Source organism: Aedes aegypti, chromosome 1 (genome assembly GCF_002204515.2).
Source record: "Aedes aegypti strain LVP_AGWG chromosome 1, AaegL5.0 Primary Assembly, whole genome shotgun sequence".
Classification (NCBI taxonomy): Eukaryota; Metazoa; Arthropoda; class Insecta; order Diptera; family Culicidae; genus Aedes; species Aedes aegypti.
Genome location: NC_035107.1, coordinates 84073965 through 84093020, shown reverse-complemented (window position 1 = coordinate 84093020; position 19056 = coordinate 84073965). Strand labels below are relative to the sequence as shown.

Sequence of the window (19056 nt, the reverse complement as noted above, 5' to 3'; positions counted from 1 at the left end):
ACTCTACTGCTTCGTTTCAATCTGAAAAACCTGTCCTTTCATCACAGCATGCTTTCCATTTCTCATTTATTTCGTGCTGCTTGTGCATCGCGCGTCATAAATCGGAGCCTCTCCGCAGCTGGTCTTTGAATAGTCTCTAACTTTAGGAGCTGATCAATTCAAATGAACGACGTGGTAGCCCGCATAGTTTCTCTATATCAATTTATTACCTTACATGTAACTTGTAACTTAAATTTTAATAAAAATAGGTTAAATTCAATTTCAAACATGTTGATGAATTTAAATGTAATCAAATGAAACGAACTCTTTCATTTTACCTTTCTTGTTCATTGCTTTCAATCGGATAACGAAACGAATGATAATGGAATGAAGAACGAAGCGACGCAGCTGTGCATCACCATCGAGACGACACAACCAAGCCTTCGTGTTTCATAAAATGATTTCAAAAATGCACAGCCCTCTTTCAGGGATTCATACAGAAATTTTACTAATATTCCTTCCAAACTGTTTTACAGATTTTTCCCCAAATTCATTTTCTATTATTATTCTATGCAGTTCCCCAAGAAACTGATCCAATTATCAAGGGATACCTACAGGAATTGTACTAGAAATTATTCATGGACCACACTAGTAACATCTCAATCATTGTCCGAGGCAGGGATTACCCCATTACATGCAGCAGTAATTCTTCAAAGTGATTTGCCTTAAATAATTTCAATAATCTAGGAATTTTCCCAAAAAAAAGCTTCTACACTTCTTCTAAGATTAATCTAGGAAACGTTTCAGGTATCGCATACAAGATCCATTGGCAGAAATTTCTCCAGGTTATTCGTCAAAACACCACAAGATTTTTCTCTAATTATTCAATTTGGAAGTTAATTTCTCCTTGGAGTACTTTTGAGAACTCCTCAAAAGTTCCCCTAAAATTCTTCCAGAAAATTCGAAAACTTTCAACCAATATTTTACCACAGATATATTAACCTTTCGGTAGTCGCACGAATTTTTGTAACGCGAGTAGCCGCGCGTTGTACTTTGTACAACACCCTTGGTTTTGCGAATATCCCAGTAGCCTGACCACTTAGAAAGATGGCGTCTTCGGTAAAGTAGTGCACTAGCTCAAGGGCCATCATTATTCGAGCCAATTAATAGGATATTAAGCCACCAGGCGGCGTTAGTCAGCATGAAACTTTTGTTTAGCAGATACTCCAAGATCCTGACTTTTTAGACAGATGGCATCTTCGGCAAAGTTGGTCAGAAGCTCAGGGGCTATTTTTACCTAATCTCGAACTTCAAGGATTAAACAAAGAAAGCATTTTAGCTACTGAGCAACTCTGCCGAAAACGCCATATTTGTAACTGAGATATCTACAAAACATAAGTTCAATGCTCACTAGCGTCGACTAGTGGCAAAATTTTAATTTTAAGCATGAATAATGATAGTCCTTGACTTACTGAACAATTTTGCCGAAGACAAAAAAGTAAAAGTTAAATGGCTACTAGTACCACCTAGCGGTGAAACTCCGAACTAAATGAGGTACCATCAGATAGCGCTTAACCTCCAGTACAACTTTACTACAGACCCTAAGTTTTGCAATGACCTGGGTTTTGAGACATACTGATTTCAAACTGTGGTCTACTCGACCCATGCAATGTTGAGCGACTTCTATGTACATTTCTTGATTTTACCGCATTATAAAGGGTCATACTGTAAACAAAAACTGTCGGGTATTGCTCTTAATAAGATTCTTCTCAAATTTTCGAAAGCACAAATCGAGAGAATCATACATCGATTCAAGTTGAAAACTTGATCGACTACCAATCGATCAAGTTTTCAGCTGAATCGCTGTTTATTTGTGTTCTATGAAATGTTCCAAAATCTTCTGTAGAATTTAAAGGATTTTTTTTCTATATATTGGGCTTGGAGTTTGTGAGAGGGATATTAAAAAAACTAGAGAAACCCTTGGAGGAGTTTCTAAAATAATTTAAAGAGTATTTTTTAGAAGAAGTCCCTCCCTGAAAGATTTTTTGTAAAATTCTAGAGAAAATATATGTGTAAATCTCTGAATGAAATTGTAAAGAATTTTTGGCGTACTTGTTTGCTGCTTTATTAGAGGAATTATGGAACGAATACCATAAAGCATATATGAAATACTAACTATTTTAAATGTTTCCGAAAGAGATTCAACAAGTTTTATAGAGATACATCTGAAAGAACTTGTATGAAGTCCTTGAATGAATTGCATGTATAATACCTACAGTAATATCACAGGAAAGAGATTGATGGAAGAATCCACAATTAAATTCATTTGTAGTTTAAGCCAGAGTCTCAGAAAAATTACCATGAGTAATAACCGGAAGTAAGTATGAAATATCAAGAAAAAATAGATGAAATTTGGTAAAATTTCCTGAAAAAAAATATGTAGAATTAATTTCTAAAAATACATTGATCAATCCTTTGCGGAATTTTAAGTGTGATTCCTGAAGGAATTTAAAAGGAGATAGGGGCACTTCCATGTTGTCTGAAACTTTGCAATAAGAAGCGCTTTAGTATGCTGCATATTGTGGCCAAATATAAGCTCGAAATCATTCAAAATGCCCCACTGCTGTAGTGAATCAAAAATTCGAAGAATAGGATCCGGCTGCCTATTGCCGGTCAATCAGAACTCCACCTACTGTACCATCATACTTTTTCCTATCTAGTGGTTCCCAAGGCATCGTTGAATGGACCCATTACTAATCCAACAAACTTAACTATGTTATGTTTCGGACTCCACTGTGCTCACTGTGGAAGGAAAAGGAGAGTGGATGTCCTACCATGTTTAACATTTCATTCAAATTGATAGTAAGGTTTGTGTGATCGTTTTGCGTAAATTTAGTAAATAAACTTTGGGGTCGCTTGGACGTTTTTCTTGAATTGTCTTTTCTCGATAACTGTAGAAATGTGATATAAATTAAGTTCACATTGATCAAAAACTTCATACAACGAGTTTTACCTTGTGATGTGATCCTCCTTCCGCATCTGGATCTCCCTTTCGTTTGGCCTCCTGAAGCCCAGCGAAAAAGTTGTCAATGAACAGCTTTGGTCTTAGAGGCAAGTTCTCATCATCAGGATCCTAAAGTTGAACATGTTGAAATATATAAGAGAAAAGCAATCGTGTTAGTATTGTTTGCCCTAATATTCGAGCAAGGACAGATCGGCCCAGCTTATTGCACTAAGCAAAACACACATCTAATAACCGTCACCTTAGAAGTGGAAAAGTGCATCTCTAGAGTAGCTGGATACGCAACCCCTGTGCGTTTAAAGCAATATCCAATTTCAACTGACTGCCCTATTGCCCCAACGTCCTCGTCTCTCTCTCTCGTGGCAAAAACTCATCAGGCCCGATTACATAGTTTCATCATTTTATCATAAATTATATGCAACGTGCTTTTCGATGTTTTTGCTTTGTCTAATTCTGTTGGCACGGCGGCGCTGCGCTGCAGCGACGTTCGAATGAGACGTGCTGGTGCTTTACCGGGCTGGGCAACAAGAAGAGAGTGTAGCGACCACTTAAAGGTAAGTCACAGACAAACAGACGTTACATTGAAAAAACCATCAAAATCTGGAGTCCATGTTGCACGAAATGTGATTATGTGCAACAAAGCCTGTAGAAGGCACTAGTGTGAAACGTCATACACAAAGAAAAACAACTCGCGCGCCTCTGGTTGTGAAGTATGAAACGTAGGAAACATGAAATGACAGTTCGCGGAGTGGTTTACGGAAATTTCATCAGTGTTTACGTCTGTTTGTCTGTTGCTTCGCCATTCTTCAGCTGCAGCGAGCCGAAGCTGGTTAGCGTCCATCGTAAATGTCAAATTATTGTTAGACGCAATTTTACTTAAGGTGATATATGGGTAGGAATCGTAAAAACTTTAACTGGGCCATTTCAGGTGACGAGTAGGCTCATTAACAGATACATATAGGATTGCAATCCGGGGCGGAGATTTACTACTCACGGAACTCAGTGCCGCAATGACCGAACCCAGAAAGTTGCCGAAGAAGGCGCCGTTGTTGTCCTGCGAATGGTGAAAGTGGATTGATGTTTTGTTATTTGTTCTGAATTTGCGCTAAAACCAAGAAACGTTGTATGACTAATTGTAATCTGTTTCTAGGGAGAATGTTCTAAGATGGGAACTCTTACAGCGCCTCCGCCGGAGAATCCTTCGATGGCAATTCCCACGTAGCCTCCAAGGACTTTACCAAAGTTTTCGTCTCCCTAAAAATGTGAAATGATCAGATTCAATTCCCTTGACGGGCCTTCATTTACCGTTACTATAAAACCTTGCCATCAAAGCATCAAACGCCAATTTTTTATACATATTTCATACCTCTGGACCGATTTAAAAAATAATTGTTGATCAAAACTTTGAATTACGCCCTTTTCAAACAACATTCTCATTTTAAATTCATTCAGTAAGTGGTTCATAGAAGGGATAAAAATTCTATCACACCTGATGTCGAGTTCCTTCATCTATTTAAGCGTGTAAAATACGGTAGATTTCGGTGGACTGGTCACTTAGTGCGAATGTTGTTAGTTGTCCCAATTATTGAATACGATTAGCTAATTGGAACGAAATCGTAGCCCAGCTAAGTAATTTGTGCAGTGTTTGTATATAATTATAAAATGAAATCGGTTCCATAATGGCTCATAGCGCTTGAGCCTGCAACAAACTTTCTATTATGGTAAGCTTATTACCAGATAAAATGTGCGATTGGAATCATTCAGAATCAGAGATGAATCTTCTTCTTTTTCTTCTTCTTCTTGGCATTACGTTCTCACTGAGACCGAGCCTGCTTCTCAGCTAAGTGTTCAAAAAGCATTTCCACAGTAATTGACTGAGAGCTTTCTTTGCCAAAGTTGCCATTTTCGCATTCGTATATCATGTAGCAAGTACGATGATACTCTATTCCCAGGGAATCAAAGCAAGTCATTACGAAAAGATCCTGGATCTAACGGGAATCGAACCCAGACACCTTCAGTATGGCTTTGCTTTGTAGGCGCGGACTCAAACCATTCGGCTAAGGAAGACCCCTTATAAGAGATGATTATTGGTATGGAAAAACAAAGTTAATGAACTGAAAATAAACCCTTTTGTCGATTAAGCTTTTAATAGATCATAACTCAACATTTAGTTTTGATTTTTTTTTTTTTTTTTCAAAATCTGTCCAAAGTTGAAGAACCATCATATAAAAACTGGCGTTCATAGTTTTGATGGCGATTTGTTTAAATAAGAACGGTATATTATGAAGTTCTCTATTTCATAATTTTCGTTACCCCAAGCAATCCAGCAAGAAGACCAGCTCCCGTTCCGAGTAACCCAGGCACGTCTAATCCATCAGGCTGCAATTGAAAGTTATCAGAATTTCCTGTAATTATCCCTCCAACACTAACACTTACCCCGAAAATATTCGTAATTGCAGCCGACAGCGCTCCCACCAAAGCCCCTACATCCGATCCCTCGTCTCCTCCACTCAGATTAGCAATCAATCCCACCAATCCTCCGGGCATTTCTTCTTCCGATTCTGACTCCGACTCATCTTCACCTCCCAAGGAAACCGAAATGCCATTTTCTTTGCTGTCTTTTCCCTTGGCACCATCGCCACCGCCTTCCCCCTCATCGTCATCGTCCTGTCTGCGCCGGAACAGTGCATCGATGTGATTTTCCAGATCCCGCTGAACAACCGCCTCGTAGAAGGTGTAATCCGGCATTCGATTCGTTCCGCCCATGGTTATCTTGGCTTTCACCGCCGCTGTATCCACTTGATCCATTGTGGCTAGAGCGTCGGTACTCTCCAGATACTGGATAGTTTCCTTGATTTTGGTCGAAAGGCTGCGGCGCATACGGTTGATGTGGCGGTTAACCTCCCGCTTGATCTGTTTCAGGTCGTAGTCTGTCTGGTTCGGGTTTATAGTGCCGGGATTTTTTCGCAATAGGGGAAGCGACGCCCCAGCAGTTTGCTTCTCGCGCTGGAATTGAGATAGAAATAGAAGGGATCTTGTATCAGAAATGAGGCGGAGAAATTCTTGGTAAACGATTTCGTGTCTATATCGCAATGTGGAAGTCGCAGCGTTAACGACAGCGTCAAAAAAAAATGGAAAGGTAAAATTGACCCCGATTTCCTTTTCAATCAACTTTCACCTAAATAATTGATATGAATCAGACTCCATTTCAATTTGCTTTTAAAGTTTCAACTACGGCCGTCATGAGAGAACTAAATTAGACATTAGGGTATTTTTTCGACTATAAATAGGCCAATATTTTTTTTCTTCTAAACTGTCAAATTTGAGTATTCATCATTTTGAAAAAGCATCTTTTACCTGAAAAAACGAGATCATTCTAAGAGAATTGGCCATCAAGAAATAGAAAATTATTTGACAATAATCCCTAAGCTTGATGTTTTCCCATATGTTAGAAACCTGGTTCATAACTAAGTCACTGGACTTGTCATCTAAGGAGGCAATAGCCTTCAAATAATTTCTCACAACCATGTCTGAGTTAGCTCAGGCAAATGATAAAGTTTAATACCAAAAGTTCTACGGTTTTGAAGAAAACTGATATTGATGTATCTTCAGTCGGTTCTAAGGAGGTTCCATGAATAACCTAAAATATACTTGATGCCATATCAGGTCTAAGTAAATAATATAGTTCTAACAAGACGTTCGTAGTCTAAACTATAGAAACAAGTTTAGTAGGAGCCAGATTTATACTAATAAGTTGGGTAAAAGCTGATTGGAAAGTAAGTAGGGGTCATTTTTAAGCATTTTTAAGCGACTTAACCCAGTAATCCACCGGAATAACTCCAAGCCGGTGAACATTTCAAAAAATTGTAATGATGATTGAAAAACTAGACATCCAGACGATTCCAAACCAAAAGCGATCCATCAAGAGTTTCCGAAATGGCAACAATTTGAACATTTTCACATTAGTTGGGCGAGTATGGGTTAACTTATCATTCTTAACCCTCAAAATCCCGGGACGAGACTTGCGTGTTTTGAATGACTCTTTCTCAGAAACTAGTCAACCGAATTACGAACTTTTAGAAAGTACTTCGGATGTAGGTGTGCAATAAAGCATAATTTCAACTATAATTCAACATAATTCTAACTGTCTGGAGGGCACACAATTGGTCCAGAATACCCGAAAATCCCTGGTAGAGAGTGACGGCATTTCCACACTGAAAACATTCTACAAACTCGATCAATGTGTTTCACACGTGAATTTTCACTAATTGTAAAACACATCAAACGATGGTGTAAAACCAGTCGCTATCGGCAATCGAAATTCAAATGTAAAACACGTTAATTTACAAATTTTCGATAAATTTGGTTTAGAATTTATTAGCGATTTCTTTATTTCCGTATACCAGGCACCCATTATTGGCGCACGGTTTCCTAAAAAATAACATGTTAATAAACATGTCACGCGTGGGTGGCAAATGTAAGTCCTTGTCATGTTAGGCAACCTAGTTGTATTAGTGATGGATATCGCAATCGTAAAACACGTTGAAATTGTATGTAAAAGCCTTTGCTATCGAACCAAAGTCAAACCTTAACAGAATTACAAGTTATACACGTTACATACACCTTGCCATTTGACACGATAGATCCACGTTGAAAAGAATATGGATCGAGCGTGCGGATTATTTTCAGTGCAGGGAAGTGGCCACTTTTAGAATTATACTGAAATTTTTCTTGCGACACATCAAATTTCATGATTTAGCTAAACGAATTTAAAATAAGCAATTTCAAAGACATCTGGCGACATAGGACACATACTGGCATATTCCGGGTCACGGCGTGTCTGGTAGAACAATATTATCACAAAAAAATAGGCATCGCTAAATCTTTCAGCATTCGAAAATATAGGTTTTTAGCTTTCATTTGACGGGTTCCCCGAAAAAATCCACCGAGGGATCCCGATCATTTTTTTTTATTTTAAATTTTTGTTCCAATATTTTCAAATATAATCATAGTAAAAGACAGTTTTTTTTCTCTCAAGCTCGATGGTAGCCGAAATTTCAAATGAAAGTTGATATAACATAGATATGTATATAAGATTACATATTGTAATAGACATAACTGTCCTATGTGATCTTGGGTATACGACACTTACTCGTACAATGGAGGACACACTCAGTTGAGTTCAACTAATTTTCATTCTTTTACCAAGATCCGCACAGTTGAGCGGTAAGCAAATTAATTTTAACTGATATGTCAGCCCAACATCAAGTATACTTAGAACAGCACCTTTGGGTGCCGTTACCAAACGTCACTTTTACCGAGATTTGCACAGCTGAGATCGGCATTCGGATTTAAGTGTGTATTTGATTCTAGTGTATAACTGTTTCTGTTCATATTTAGAAAAGATTAGTTTTCTTTTCCTTCTTTCCCCTATTGAGACAAAGCCAGGTTCTCAAATAAGAGTTCTTTGGTTACTCATTAACTGAATGTTTGATTCGCTTATCATAATTGTTTTTTTTTATATTGTGTGTAAGAAAAATATACTCGACCGATGAGATCTAATCAACCATCCTGAAAATTCCACAAACTACGTAACGCTCTAGGGAGAGGGGGGAATAGCGTTTAATTTTTCCATACAAAAATCGTTATGGAAGGGGATGGGGTGAAGTGGTAAAAAATCTCCGATTTTAGCGTTACGTAATAAATGGACGCTGCCAAACGATTGATACGAAATAGAGCTCTTTTGAACCATTTTTACAAATCAATATCACTTGCTGCTGGGTTACTATTGTCATATTTTCCACAAATAATATGATATAAAAAAACAACATGCCAAAATAGTGACTCCTTGAATTGAAAATAGTCTTGCAGTTGTGTCAACTCAACTGTTATATCCTTGAAAATATCGTGGTCAACAGGCACAATCTGGCTTCATATATAAGCTAAAATGCCACATTTGAGGAACAGAAAATCTATTCAAGATTCAAGAAACTCCATTCCATGACCAAGTAAGTACCAACAGTTTGGACCAGACCAAAGGAATCATTGAGTCAATTTTTTTTTAAACAGTACGAAACAGTCGATAAATTCGATATCATTGGAAGTTTGTTCATTATGTCTCTGCAACGGAAATTCCATGGACATCTGACAAAAAAAGGGACACATGATTTGAATTTGGAGATCCTAATTTGACTCCTCCTGACTTAAGTTTATGGAGCTACTGTAAAAACAGAGGCAGAGCTCAAGGCAGACTCTTGAGTCACTATCATCGCAAAACCCCCCAAAAAGCTCCAAAAGGTAATGTAAAATGCATGCTGCATGGAACTCATTTAGCTACGACCAATAAATGCAGCCACTTGATTGATGTTGCTTTCATGAAATATTCAAAAAAATTGCAAAAGTTGCACCCTGTATTCGCTGATGTCCGCACGAATGGGAAGGTATCTTTTCGAGATATTGAAACCCTTAGAATAAAGTCATAAAAATCTACTGTAAATTGCAGTTACTCAACTCTACGGGGCAAGCGGGCACATGAAATTTAACTTTTTATTCTTCCTCATAATACTTACCGTTGCCAATAATCACATAATTAACCATATTTCACGTTGAAAACATATATGAATATGATATCAATCTCAAAGGTGTATAAAATGGTGAAACTTTCTTGTTTGTTAGCTACTTACGTGTTTTAATTACTGCAGTAATTGTGAAAATTGTATTATTGTTGTTCTGCTTGTCAGAAAACCACTTTCGTTATTTTTATGATTTGATTAAACAGGAAATATCTTCCACTTTATTCTTAATAAATTTTGAAATTTCAAGCTAAAAACATCAAAATAACTTCAATACTATTAAAAAAGTCTGTGTAGTGTCACTTACTCCGGGTGCCTGGATAATATTCTTAATGATGATTGTTTCAGCTTTTTGCTAAGGCTTGGGTAACATATTCCATTTACTTTCGTAGGCCGTTGTAATGATGATTCATTCTACTTTTAATCTTTAACGGTTGATTGTCAAAGAAAATTCTCAATCAATAACTAAGTACTTTACGAACTCTAAGCTGGGAAGCAGGCTATGTCCCAGCAGAGATGTAATGCCAGACAGAAGAAGAATAAATTTAATGTATTCTAACCATGAAAAGAAACAGTGCTCGGTTAGATATACTTCCACAGTATGAATAAGTGAACAGTCGAACCAACAACATATCTAATCGAATAAGTGTCCTATAGCTCAATAAATCCTCAAAATCACATAGGACAGTTTTATTTTTTACAAAATGAAACTCAATAGATATGTATATATAATTATTTTATGAACTTTTATATGGAAATAAAACTTTTATCCAACGAAGCTGTCTTTTGCAATGATTACATTTAAAAATAATGTACCGTAAAACGGGGTAACTTTGATAATGCGGGTAACTTTGATAGTGCGAGACCCACAACATATTAAACGAAATAACGAAGTTTCTGTAAATCAGTTAAGCAAAACAAATGCAAAAGTAAAGAGTATTAGTATGAAACTTCATGTCAAAGCTGTTTTCATTGGAATCAAGTGCATTTGAGGCTTTTTATACGAATAATAAAAATTGACACAATTTTAGCATTTTCGAAACGCTTACAAACAATCTGTTCTACGATCACTTTTTGATGTAGTTTTGAATAGTTGGCCACTTATCTTTGACAGCCTAGTTATCATAGAACTTGAATACGGTCTCAAATCTCTTAGCGAATAGCATTTTCACAAACTGGGACCATTTTTGTAATCTAAGTCAGAAATTTCCATATAACGTTAAACGCCTAGAGGTATGCAATGCCCTACAAATGTTCGTTATTCATTCAATTTTGTTCGATTCATACTCCATTATCAAAGTTACCCCAAAACAGAAAACCAACTTTCGATTATATGAAAAATTATATATCCATTCATAATAAATCTTTTGGAAATCTATCAACTGCAATCGATAGCTAGGATGCCAGTACTTGTTTTAAAAATATAAATTATTATTCTTTGAAACAGCATGCATAAATATTCAAGTTTTCTTCGAAAAAACTATCAAAGTTACCCCGTTTTACGGTACTCTAAAGAACAAAAATTTTAAATAAAAAAAATGTTCGGGATCCCTCGGTGGATTTTTTTGGGGAACCCGTCAAATGAAAGCTAAAAACCTATATTTTCGAATGGTGAAAGATTTAGCGATGCCTATTTTTTTGTGATAAACCTTTCCCATATACACGCCGTGGGGTATGTAATGCCCTCAGGGAAGTGGCCACTTTCAAAAAAAAAAAAATCTAAAACAAGTTCGGAAAAATTACGAAAGACTTTTCCGTGAAAGCACCAGATTATTGTAATGGCTGCCGAAGCAATTCTAAAGTGGCTTGTTTCTTGAAGCCACCACTTCTCCGGAAAATATATCGCCAGAAGTCATCGATATTTCTTCTTCTGATATTATCTGGTGTAAAATCAGTCGCTATCAATAATCCAAATTCAAATGTGAAACACGTCAATTTACTAACGATCGAAAATGTTGCTGTAGGATTTGTTAGCGATTGCGTGATTTTCTGCCTCTAGGCACCCATTACGGGCGCCCGGTTTCATCAAAAATAACATGATGCAACATGTCACGCGAGTTTAGCAAATGTGAGTCCTTGTCATGATGGGTCAACTAGTTCCACTAGTGATGGATATCGTCATTGTAAAACACGTTCAAATCATGTGAAAAAGTCTTTGCTATCGAAGCAAAATCGATCCTCAAAATAATTATAGATTTTACAAGTTATTTCACCTTGCCAATCGACACGACAGATTCTCGTTGTACATAATATGAATAAAACGTGTGGATTATTTTCAGTGTGTATTACAAATGGGGGTGACAAATTTTGCATAAAGACGTTTCTCATAAGGAGTTTGGTATAATGGACGTTTCGAATAAAACAGTTTCATACAGGAAGAGGTAGCATTTTAAAGAAGGCATATTATTCTCATTATGCCAAACGTCCTTATGCGAAACGTCTTTATGCGAAATGTCCCACCTCCCATTACAAATGAGGTTTCAGAATCATTTCGAAAGTTGGCACTTCCCTGAGGGCACTACTATTGAACTTATATTGCAAAACCATGATTTTTTTGTGTGTCGCAAGGAAGGTTTCAAAATAAAACAGAAAAGTGGCTACTTGCCTGGGGGCACCACAACCCCGGAATATATCAGTAGGTGGCCAATGTCACCAAAAGTCGTTGAAGTGCTTACAATTGAGCATGTTTTGCAATAGGGTCCTAAAGCCATGTCCCAATTTTAGTGTCAAACGCTCAGGTTTAGGTTAATAACACATGTTTACTCAATTTTCTAATGTTTTCCGTTGGTTTGAGTCCAAAAACCATTTTTTATGTTTTTTTTTAGATTTTGTCACACCCATTGGCTTAAACTCAAATTTTGGGTGTATTTTATTTTCCGTGTCTCTTCCGAAATGACAGATAGGAACAACTCCAGTGTTAAAACTAAAACCCCTGTGGTGTTTTTGTCGACTAAGCGAACGTCAAACATGATCTCAAGTGCCAAGGTTCATATATGGACCTCATTTTTAAATTAAAGTTTAAACATGATATAGCAGCTATTTGAGCGGGAAAAATTGCAAAAGTAGTTGCAGTAACATGTTCTTTCGTGTTATTGAATAAAAGCAAGCTTTCATTAAAAATTTACGGACCCAATTATGTTTGGTGTGTCACAAGGAAGGTTTCAGAATTATTCCAAAAATGGGTACTGTCCTCTCAACGACCAATTCCTGGGTATCCTGGATCAATTGTGTGCCCCTCTAGACTTTTAGAATCAATCTGAAGTTATGTTTGACCAATTTCAATTATCCGGAAAATCAAAAACAAGATATATGTGTCACATAATAGGCTTGTAGAGTTATAGGAGAATCGTCCATCCCTTGCAAAGTTTCCAGGACTTTCAGAACCTATTGCAGGGCTACTGGATGGAAAACCATCAAGGAACCATTCCGGGCATACCATATTTTAGCCACACTCTTTCCCTTGAAGTAGCATCAAAAAGTTCGTTATTCGGTTGACTAGTTTCTAAGAAAGAGTCATTTGAAGCATGCAAGTCTCGTCCCTGGCTTTTGAGGGTTGATGTGCTTAAATCAAGAACTCGAAATTTAAAAGTCAATAACGGCGCCGGCCACGTCCTTACGGTCATCGGGGAAGGGAAGTAACGTTAGTTACACAACCATTATTACTAGAAACCGAAGAATCTTGTGCATCTCCACAGTTGTCATGGAATGGCTATTGGGCTAGTGGGATTAGGTATGGAGAGAAACTTTACTACTTTTTTTGCTTTTGAAGAAAATCTAAAAAAAAACAGAAATCTTAGCTTCTTTTTGAGAAAATCTCTTCCAAAATTATTCAAAATTCCAAAATTTCTTGTTCTAGAAACAAAAAATCTATCATCTCATTTCCAGCTTTTTCTAGGAAAACCCTTTCTTGCTACATCTTTCATCAAGCTTTCTAGCTTATTCTTGGAAAATGCTAACTTGCATTTTCTTGGAAGATGCTTTTCAGTTGCTTCTTGGGAGAAGTATTGAAGCTTTTTTTCTGCTCAAAAGTATTCCAGCTTTCTTTTGGACAGAAGTTGCCAAAGTCTTCTGAGAAGAAGCTTTATAGCTTCTTTGCATTTTATTCAAGGAAGTAGCTTTTTTTATAGAAGGTAAAAATCACTCCAGCTCAATCTTGGAAGAATCATTCCACCTAATTCATGAAAGAAATTTTTCAGTTAATTCTTGGAAAAGTATTCCAGCTTCTTCTTGGAAGCAATTTTCCTTCTTCCAAGTTTCTGCTTGAAAGAAGTGTTTCAACTTCTTCTTGGATAATGCATTTCAGTTTCTTTAAAAAAAAAGGCATTTCAGTTTCTTCTTTGAAGAAGCATTCCAGCTTCTTTTTGGAAGAAGCAATTCAGCTGCTTTTTGGAAGAAGCATTCCAGGTTTTTCTTAGTACAAGCATTCCTGTCTATTCTTGGAAAAAGCCTTCCAACTTCTTCTTGGAAAAAACCTTCCTGCTTCGTTCGAGAAGAGATTTTTCACTTTTTACTTCGGAGAGTAAACTTTTCAGCTATTTCTGGAAAGAAACTTGCCAGTTAATTCTCAGAAGAAATTTTCTAGTTAATTCTGAGAAGAAAATTTCCTGATAATCCAGGCACTAACTTTTCAGTGGGAGGCGTTTTCAAGATTCTACTTGGAAGAAGTTTTCAAAATTGTTCTTTCAAGATGTTTTCAAGCTTCTTTTTGGAAGTAGCTTTCCAGCTTTATCGTGGAAGGAATTTTTTCTTGGAAGCAGCTTTCCAGCTTCCGCTTGGAATAACCATTTTGTTGTTTTTTTTTAAAGAACAACCTTTTCTGCTTCTTCTTGGAAAATGCTTGTAAGATTTTTCTTGCAAGAAAGTTTCCAGCTTCTTCTTGGAGAAGCTTTTCAGCTTATTTTGGAACTGGCTTTCCAGCATTTTCAAGGAGATTTCTTGCTTCTTCTTGAAAGCAGCTTTCCAGTTTCATCTTGGAAGATAATTTCCTGCTTTGTGGAAGTGGCTTTCCAGATTTTTCTTGGAAGTAGCTTTACATGCTTTTTCTTGGAAGTTGCTTTCCAAGCTTCTTCTTGGAAGTAGCTTTTCAGATTTTGTTTGTAAGTAGCTTTCCGGCTACCTGTTGGAAGTAGCTTTCCAGATTCTCCTTGAAAGAAGCTTCTCATCTTCTTCTTGGAAGTAGTTTTTCAGCTTCTTCTTGGGAGTTGCTTTCCAGCTTCTTCTTAGAAAATGCTTTCCAGATTCGTTTTGGAAGCAGATTTCCAGCATCTTCTTGGAAGTAGCTTTCCAAACTTTCCAAGCTTTCCAAGCTTTTACATGGAAGTTGCTTTCCTGCTTTGAAGTTGCTTTTCAGCTTCCTCTTATAGGCAGCTTTCCAGCTTCTTCTTGGAAGCAGCTTTTCAACTTCTGCTTGGAAGCAGCTTTCCAGCTTCTTCTTGGAAGTAGCTTTCCTGATTCTTCTTGGAAACAGCTTTCCAGCTTCGTCTTGGAAGTAGCTTCCCAGCTTCTTCTTGACAGTAGCTTTCCAAATTATTATTGGATGTAGCTTTCCAACTTCTTCTTGAATTAAACTTTCCCGTTTCTTTTAAGAATAACTTTCTTGTTCCTTTTGCCTTCTTCTTTTTGGAACAAGGTTTCCAGCTTCTTATTGGAAATAACTTTCCAGCTTCTTTCAGGAAGTAGCTCTCCAGTTTATTTTCGGAAGTGGCTTTCCAGATTCTTCTTGGAAGTAGCTTTCTAGCTTCCTTGTGGATGTAGCTTTCCTGCTTATTTTTTGAAGCAGCTTTCCAGGTTCGTCTTGGAAGTAATTTTCCAGTTTCTTCGTGCAAGCATATTTCCAATTTTTTCGTGGAGGCATCTTTCCAGATTCTGCGTGAAAGCAGCTTTCCACCTTCTTCGTGGAAGCAGTTTTCCATCTATTCCTTGGAAGATACTCTGCATCTTTTTCTTCTTAAAAGCAAAATAAAACATCCATAACATACAATTTGTACTTTATGCAATATTTTCATAAAAAATAAACGAGAATTATATTGTGACTTCTGACATTTCCTTTTATAAAATACATGCATTCTCGGGAGTGTGAACGAGCTTGGAATGTATATGAGAGAAACGATAAAATGTAACAACTACCGAAAAGCTAAACATTGCATATAATTTGCAATTGGATTAGATGGACAAATTGATGTGAAGATTTGCGAAAAAGTTACACGTCTTCTCAGTGAGAATCGAACTCACAACTCCCCGATCTCTAGTTGGGGCGCGTTACCACTACGCCATGAGAGGACTCATGAACGCAGAAGTTAACCTGAAATCGATTTCAGCTCAATAATCACGTGGTCCTTTTTCGCAAAGTGCACCTCTTTCGAAGAATTAGATGCCCATCCAAACACAACGCTTTCTATTTATATTCAATGCCTAGCCCGAGAGCGCATTATTTTTTAGGTAATGAAATAGCAAACAACACTAGCCGGCAACTGTACTGGCTGAGGTTTCTATTGTGTAGGCTTCCAATGGGTTGCGACGTTCTCAAACGACCAGTTACGGAACATGAGTCCGTTGCTCGATAAATACTTGTTTTTAATTATGAATCGTGGTTAAAGTTAGCGATTTGAAGTATTTTAGGAAGTGGTTGTTTGTTTAATTTTGAACAACTTTTCGGAAGACGCCAACTTTGTAAGTCTAATGTAGCCCTAATGTGCTATGGCATTTTCAATGATGCAGGGTAGGGTGGTCCATGAAAAATTGATATTTTGTTTAAAACTTTTTTATTTTAAATTCTATCAAAACTACTGCAAAGTTTTAGAACTAGTTGAAACGCGCATTCTGGTGAAAAAAAAGTGATTCTATTTATTCGTTCATGAGATATGACCATTTTTGTTCGAAAAAATCATATATTTTCATCATCAAAATATGATTTTTTCGAACAAACATGGGGAAAAACTCGGCAAGCCTCGTAGGATAAATCTACGATTCGTGCTGTTAAAATCATCATTCTGCAACTTGTTCCGTTAACTACTATTTCAGGTGTTGCTAGTTGCTACCTGGGAGAAATATTTAGTTCTCCTAGGTATGACTTTTTGCTGCTTATGTTAAGGATTTCTGATTCATTGCAACCCCTTTCTATAGTATGGAATATCTCCAAATCAAAAGCATAATAAATCCATTTACTGCAGCCATGAGTGACTGAAAATGTATTTGGAACTATTGTGTTTATGAAACAGAACAATATTTAAAAAAAGTTTGTCTTAAACAACCATCAACTTGAAGCTTTATACATCCCCTATCATGTGGTATTTGAACGAAAATGTTCAATCGAACGTTCTAGGATAGTTTTATATTTTTCAGTGATATCGAAAACATATTCTCAAACATTAATATTTTTTTAGTTAATTTTACAAATTTATATAAAGATCATTCTTTTAGCACCAAGATAAAGGAAAGAGATGTTATTTAATATAGGTTTTAAAGATACTTGTTTTAAAACACGTTTTTTACAAAGGACCCTGGAGGAAATATCTTTTAAATATTTGACCAGGACGGTTTGTTCAAGTTTGTCGTTCTTTTTCATCTTCTTCTTCTTGGAATTACGTCCTCACTGGGACAGAGCCTGCTTCTAAGCTTAGTGTTCTTATAAGTACTTCCACAGTTATTAACTGAGAGTTTTATTTGCCAAAGTTGCCATTTTTGCATTCGTATATCGTATGGATGCACGATGATACTCAATGCCCAGGGTAGTCAAGGAAATTTCCATTTCGAAAAGATCCTTAACCGACCGGGAATCGAGCCCAGACACCTTCAGCATGGATTTGCTTTGTAGCCGCGGACTCTAACCACTAGACTAAGGAAGGCCCCATTGCTCAAGTTTAGCCGACCTGAATTGAATGTACGCCGGTGACTATAAAATTTAAGACATAAACTTTCCAATCGAATCAAAGTGCATGTGACAATTACGCATTTAATTTCAAACACTTTAAGCCGTCGTTCCGGAAAGCTTACGCTTACATCACCCGCAGCCTTCGAAAATAAACTTCCCTTCCAAATAGGTCTGTCAATATTCCACCGAAAATTTTCATTTTCTGCCACACGCCTGCATTGTTGCACGCCAAAATCAATTCCGAGCTCAACAGCCCCACTAATCCACTAACTGTTCGCTTTTCATATGTTTATACACACGACCACTGCGGGACTGTCTGCCTAATTAATCGCTCATAAACCAATTTAAATCCGCGCGCACAATCGAATCACCATGGCTTTTCCCCATAATTGCCTTACACGCGTCCCCCCTACACAGCAAAAAATAAATTGTAATGTGACGGCGCGTTGCATGCACATCAGCTCCATCGAAAAAAAATAGTGTAAAATAACTGCTAAAAATGGTGCTAGCTATCGATTGCGAACCAATTTGAGAAGTTAACAAAAGAGATTTGAGAGTTTCATCGGGATTTGAACCCTGGTCTAGCGAGTAAGAAACGCAGCCTTAGACAAACAAATTGGAACTCGGCTAAACAAATGTCAGCCGCTAAAATTATGTCGACCGATATTAATTATTTTTTGGCTGTGCAACATACCTCGGACAGTTTTCTCATTTCACGCCTGTACTGCTCGTAGGTCATCGTTTTGGTGGCCAAATCCAGCGCTCCGTTCAGAATGCCGAGGGCCACCTGGTCCCGTTCCATGGTGCGCTCGAGGGCGGCCACCTTGCGTGTCTTGGCGTCGAATTTCATCACCGCGAAGGTCCGACTGAGGTCCTGCAGCTGCCGGTTCAGTTTCCTTTCCATTTCGGCTTCGCCTTGGACCGCTCCGAACAGAATCCCCAGCATGGCCACCCGTTTCAGGTCTTGCTCCATCGTTTTGACCGCTGAGGGGGACTTAGATGAGGACGGGGTTGGGGATGATGGGGTGGACGAATTTTCCGGCTTTCGAAACGTTGGCACCGGGGTCACTCGATTCGGGGACGGAATCTGAGTGATCATCACTTGAGGAGACGGTATAGCTTCGACGGAGAATGCACCGATAACGAATAGAACGATTAACCACAAGAACTTCATCGCAACGCGATTGGAGAGGTTAGAGGTTGTTAACGACTGGCAGTGTGGTTGACAATTGTTTAGAATTTATAGGGAAACTCTATCGGAAAAGAAGGATATGAAGCAATCCCTAATCATACGATAGACAGTAGATGGCATCACATTTAGTGAGTAAATGACATGAATGATCACCCCTACATGAATGGAGACGACCCGGACAGCATAACACAGTGGTTCGAAGGAGGCCAACAGCACTTAAATAAAACAAGTTTTCTCGGTTCGTTAGTATTTTTCTCGCCCTCCTCAACACTTGTATGCCCTAGATCCTCAAAAACCGTAATTCTTTCTTCAGAGAAATTGTTTGTTGGTGTATCAGGTATCAGAAGAAAGATTCCAAACAGATGCACTTTCCCCACAAATTGGAAAATTTGTACCATCATACAAGATACAAGCGGCAGTT

The 19056-nt window shown here is 37.6% G+C and overlaps 1 protein-coding gene across 1 annotated transcript; it reads right to left on the bottom strand.

The window, feature by feature from the left end:
• Positions 1–3911: 3911 nt before the first annotated feature.
• LOC5579401 lies at positions 3912–18617 on the bottom strand. The gene is made up of 5 exons (XM_021838544.1): positions 18138–18617; positions 5438–6007; positions 5315–5380; positions 4181–4255; positions 3912–4055 (listed from the first exon to the last, which is right to left on the bottom strand). Exons 1-5 carry the CDS (start codon positions 18615–18617, stop codon positions 3912–3914), a joined length of 1335 nt encoding a protein of 444 aa, XP_021694236.1.
• Positions 18618–19056: the final 439 nt, after the last annotated feature.

Bases quoted from the DNA above. Each gene is read 5' to 3' on its own strand.
- LOC5579401 (XM_021838544.1), bottom strand. From the start codon at position 18,617: ATGAAGTTCTTGTGGTTAATCGTTCTATTCGTTATCGGTGCATTCTCC. The intron at 6,008-18,137 runs GTATGTTGCACA...TCTCAATTCCAG, and splicing joins AAATGAGAAAACTGTCCGAG to CGCGAGAAGCAAACTGCTGG. The intron at 4,256-5,314 runs GTAACGAAAATT...TCACATTTTTAG, and splicing joins TTCTTGCTGGATTGCTTGGG to GGAGACGAAAACTTTGGTAA.